Raw genomic sequence first — 5022 nt, 5'->3', positions numbered from 1 at the left:
CTTTACACCCGGACTCTGACCGCAGCAGAAGCACCGTGAGTGTGTGGAGCCAGTTTATATTCTGTGTGGAGTTAAAAGAAAATAAATGTTTGGATAAAAACTACTCCATTCGTCGACTGATGTCTTCAAGCTGCAACATATACCTGAGAAACACATAATATTGCCCCTTTAACAATACAAGTGGTTGAACTCCAAACCCTTTTTTTTGCCTCCTCCTCAAAAGCCCAGAGGGGGGCAGCAACAAGTAGATCCAGGAAAGTTTTCCAAACCACAAACAGGTGAGGTTTTGTTACAAATAAATCAAAGCTTGTTTTGAAGGTTGTTCCTGCACTTCTCAAGTTTCCATATAAACTTGTATTTATTTAAAAACTAATATACATTTCTCTTTTTAGGAATGCTTTACAAAACGACCTAAAATGTATTTATTTTATTTGCAAAAGAGATGAGATATTTTTTTCTTGGCTCTGATGAGAATAAACTAAGCATGCACAATATGGCAACAATCAATAGTTGTGGAGAACTAAACTGTGTCTTATCACATCTTTGTCTGCTTGTACTTTGCACCAATAGTACTGTCAGAAACACAAACAACAACAAAACAAGGTGAGAGGAGTCTATTCTGGCAACACGGAGGGAAAACTAATCACAGCTTTTTTTTGTTGCTTTTATTTCAACAGTTTTGCTGCTTTATTTAACCAAACTAGAGATTGTCAGCCATTAAACACAATCGGTTCTTGTGCAGAGACGACAAACCTTTCACTAAAAGAGGGTTCGAACAAAACAGGTGTCAGAAACATGTGAAGTGTTAATATGGGATCTGCAAAGATGGTCTGGATTTTAAAAATTCTAACGGGATTAAAAAAGGTTCACTTTGCCCCAAACAAACTGGTTCCATCTGATCCTTAAAGGCAAAGACGTGTAATGTCATTTCTTCACATCTTTGCTTCACACTTACGTTCTCAGTGGATGGCAGCGTGTGTGTCGTCCTGGTGGGACAGACTTCCTGTTTCCTGTCAGCTGAACCTTCCCACTTCCTGCTGTCGCCCTCCTGCTGCGGCTCCAGTCTTTGAGAGGCCTGCAAACCCAAGGAGTTCAGTTAAATACATGTTCCTTAGATACAACTGAATTTAGTTTGACATTCTGAGCTGCTTTAGCTCTAAATAAAATGTAAATCGTTTATTACTCTGTCATGATGTATCCACATTCATTCTGCTTTTTTCCCCTCAGATTATTATTATTATTATTTTTAATTTTCTGGGACCCAGCTGCTTCAGTCGAATCTGTTCTGCTGCAGCATCCATCCTCCACACTTGAACTGCAAGATGAACTGGTTTTCTCTCAGATACACAGACGCTGTCACCTGACTGACCTTGTGCTCCAGCTCCTCCTCAGTCGCTCTGCTCTCCAAAGGCTCCGCTTCGCCAAAAAGCAGCGATCCGTTGCGGCCGGACTTCACGTGTTTCTTGTACGAGTAGTAAAACTCCACACACTGCGCCACCGTTTTAGTTGTTACCTGCAAACCAAAAGAGTTCCACTGTGTGAGTCTGTATTTACACCATAGTTTTCTTGTTTTATTTATGTTTTCTGTTTGTTTTTTGCAAACTTATTACTTCTGATTACAGGATGGTCAGGCTTTTCGGTCATACATATTTCAGAACAATCTGTAGTCTAGTAGACTCAGTTTGACTGGGGACCAAAATTGCAAGATTTGTTTACCTTCTCAGTTGGTTTGGTTCAAATTCACACTGCACTGTGTCAAACAAGCTAAACTGTGTGAACAACTCAGTGCTGCGCCAGGACCCACTGAAGGAATCGACACAAAGACCTCAGAAGAAGACACTGAGCACAACTTCCTTCTTCACGAAATGTAAACAAAAAAATGGAGTGGCATCAGATTTTAGCGGCTGTAGGGTTTATTTTTTTGGCAAAATATACCAGATGAACACTTTACAACAATGGGCTCAGCACGAGCAGAAGATGAGGCAGAACCATGGAGAATGCTGTTCTGCACACAAGGCAGCTGAAACTGTATGAGGCGGCTTGAATCCAATTTTATAACAGATGTCCAGCAAGGTATATGAGTAACTTTATTACCATAAATCCTCAGAATGCTCTGTGTTATAGTCTGCATCCTGCTTTTAGAGCGCTCTCTGGTCTGCTTCACATATGCATTCGAACTGCACCAGAGTTCACTTTAATCAAACCAAGACCCCCCTCCAAAAACTGACCTTTTAGGCAAACTAACTAGAGTTTGATTAAAGCGGACTAAACAGGGCTGGTATGAACACACTCTTAGTTTCTTTGTTCATTTTACATAACTTTCAAATATCCTTTTGCTAGCTTTAGTTTTTAACTTGTGTTTTGCTTCTTTTATATAAAGTTCTGCTACTTTAGCTTTTAGTGTTTTGCTTCTTTTACCATCAATTTACTCCTCTTCACAGAAAATGCAATTTCTCTCATTTAATTACATTTTTTATGTTTTCAGAGGGATTTGAATACAAAGAAACTATTCCTAAGAATAACTTGCTGATTGACTGTACACTCCTACAGGCCAGTGAATGTTGAGATCTCCTGAAAAGTATAAAATCCTAAAAATGATTCATATACTGAACAGTGCTAAAATTCTTGATTTGACTCAATTTTTTCTTATTTCAAGAATCTTACAAAGTAAAATTTTCTTACTCGATTGGCAGAAATTTATGACTTAATTTGAGTCAAATTTTCAGGCTAACAAGACAAATAATCTTACACATTCTGAAAACAAGATTATTATTCTTACACAATCAGTTCTTGTTTAGTAAATCAGTCCCAAAACAAGATCAAAAAGACTTTTTGGCTGGATATAAGATTTTAAAACTTGGTAAGATGGACAGTTTTTGCAGTGAGAGACTAAAAGGCTGCGAGGACGAGAGTCGACAGAAGTAGAATCATTTTGGGGAGGAAGTTGAGAGGTGGAGCAGAAGTTGGAACGAAGATCATATAAAAATGAGCTGCGCTGAGATATTTCAAACTTTAGCGAGAGAAATTCTCTAACCGAATATTCACTGTTTTCAATGCAGTTTTTACAAAAACCCTAATGAGTTTGTTTCGCATTAACCTCCAAACAACCATTTAAAGATGAAGAAATTGTGTTAGAAGCATAAAAAATCTAATCAAAAACATTAAAACATTACATATTATCCCAGATATAATGGTTTTATGTGTTTAGGGAGGGTGGTGCAGCGTGTCAGAGCAAAAGAGGTGTGTGTGTGTGAACATAAAGCAAGTCCAGACACAAAGTTTGACCCCAATTTAAATCATGCTGCACAGTCGTGGGGAAACAAAATCAAAGAAAAAACCCTGACAATGACAGTGCAACTAATCAAAGTGAAACCGGAAACCCTGTTCCACCGTGACTGTATTTCCCTTTCCTCCACCCACACAGGAGAAAACAATATCTCTGCATGTTTCTGTTCACTGTGGAAGGACTGGTGGATCTGTGCCAACTGCACGGCCTTTCTGCCACCGCAGAAGGTAAAAGTTTCCCTTCCTTTTTTTAAATAAATGCACACACACACACACACACACACACACACACACACACACACACACACACACACACNCACACACACACACACACACACACACACACACACACACACACACACACACACACACACACACACACACACACACTACCTCTTTCTGCACCATAAAGAAGTCCTTCTTGTAAGCAGCAATGCCCTTGTTGAACAGCCGTCTCTCAGTTGCCGTCCAGCTGTCTGATCCTGTGGAGGAAGGAGATCAGGTTTAAAAAAGGAAAAAGGGATTCGATGTGTTTGTTGGGAATAAAACAATAAATTAGAACAGTTCTGAAGACGTTTTGGTGACAATGCAGCTACTGCCTAAAATCCCAACATAAATGTGTTATAACCAAACTCAAGCCCAGTGGGCCAAGTCTGGCCCTCGGTACCATTTCATTGCGCCCTCAAGGGAATACTTTAAATGTTAAATAGTTTTGTTTTGTTTTTTTGACACTGTATTTAGTGCATTTTTTTCATGACAGCTGGCCAACTGTCAAGCCAATTTAAAATTTTTCGGTAATCTTTGACTTTGGTGTGAAAACAGCTACAGAGAATCGACTAATTATCTTGTTCTGTATTCTCTTCATATTTTACAGTCAAACGTTTTGATTTTTAGTGAGGGTTTTCATTATGTAACTGATGTTCTGGATTGTGGTCAAATTTATTTCTAAGAAATTAATAAAAAGTTGTTGGTAAAGAGTATGACATACGGAATGAAAGCTAAAAAAATGGTCAGATCTTGCCTCGTGGTTGGATGGGCAAATACTGTAGGCGGGAGAAGTGGAGTGGAAAAAAATGACAGAGATAAATAAAATAATTGGCTCTCTGAGATCAACAGAAAAACGAGGACCATGTGTGAAAAACAAACAAACAAACAACGGTCTCAAACTGGGTGACCTACTTTAATAGACAAGAGCTCAAACAGAAAGTAAACCTGTTCAGTTTATTTGAATCTATCATCACTCATAGTATCTACTGACTTGTAGGACTTTTCTACTCTGTGGTGAACAAAGCTGGAGATTCAATTAGATATTGTGTATGGATAAGGTAGCACATCTTGGCTAAAACGATAAAGTATCTTCACTAAATACCCTTGTGTCAGAGTTAAGCGTTCTAGTAGGGTTGGGCAAAATCATATGGTGTGCTATTAATCACTAGAAAATAAAATATTGACACTTGATGATAAATATAAGTGCCATTAAGCAGACTGGCATACAGCATATAGGGCTCCTCTTTTCTTTCTTCTTCTAAACCAAATAATAGATTGATTACTTTCTGATCTAAACCCTCACACTGACTGTTTCCTTCTCCATCTCTGCCTTAGAGCTTTCCTCCTCTGAAAAGATTCTCATCGGTGTTTGCAGCTCCACCGCTATCTCAATCAGCGCTGTTTCGGAACCTCCTCTCTGGTCCGGTCGGTGGTTCTAAGCTGGCAGAAGCGAGGACAGCACGCTTACAG

At 39.0% G+C, this 5022-nt stretch overlaps 1 protein-coding gene across 2 annotated transcripts in view; it reads right to left on the bottom strand.

The window, feature by feature from the left end:
* mideasb (mitotic deacetylase associated SANT domain protein b) overlaps nt 1-5022 on the bottom strand; it is a gene marked incomplete in the record, with an annotated part of 54363 nt that overhangs the window by 14784 nt on the left and 34557 nt on the right. For both annotated transcript variants that reach the window (XM_014016521.1, XM_014016520.1), the window contains 3 exon segments: nt 956-1075; nt 1370-1513; nt 3679-3767. In XM_014016521.1, coding sequence (XP_013871975.1) covers nt 956-1075; nt 1370-1513; nt 3679-3767 — 353 coding nt within the window.

The sequence above is a fragment of the Austrofundulus limnaeus genome, unplaced genomic scaffold, assembly GCF_001266775.1.
Source record: "Austrofundulus limnaeus strain Quisiro unplaced genomic scaffold, Austrofundulus_limnaeus-1.0 Scaffold147, whole genome shotgun sequence".
NCBI classification, from domain to species: Eukaryota; Metazoa; Chordata; class Actinopteri; order Cyprinodontiformes; family Rivulidae; genus Austrofundulus; species Austrofundulus limnaeus.
This window is presented reverse-complemented; position numbering and strand designations above follow the sequence as displayed.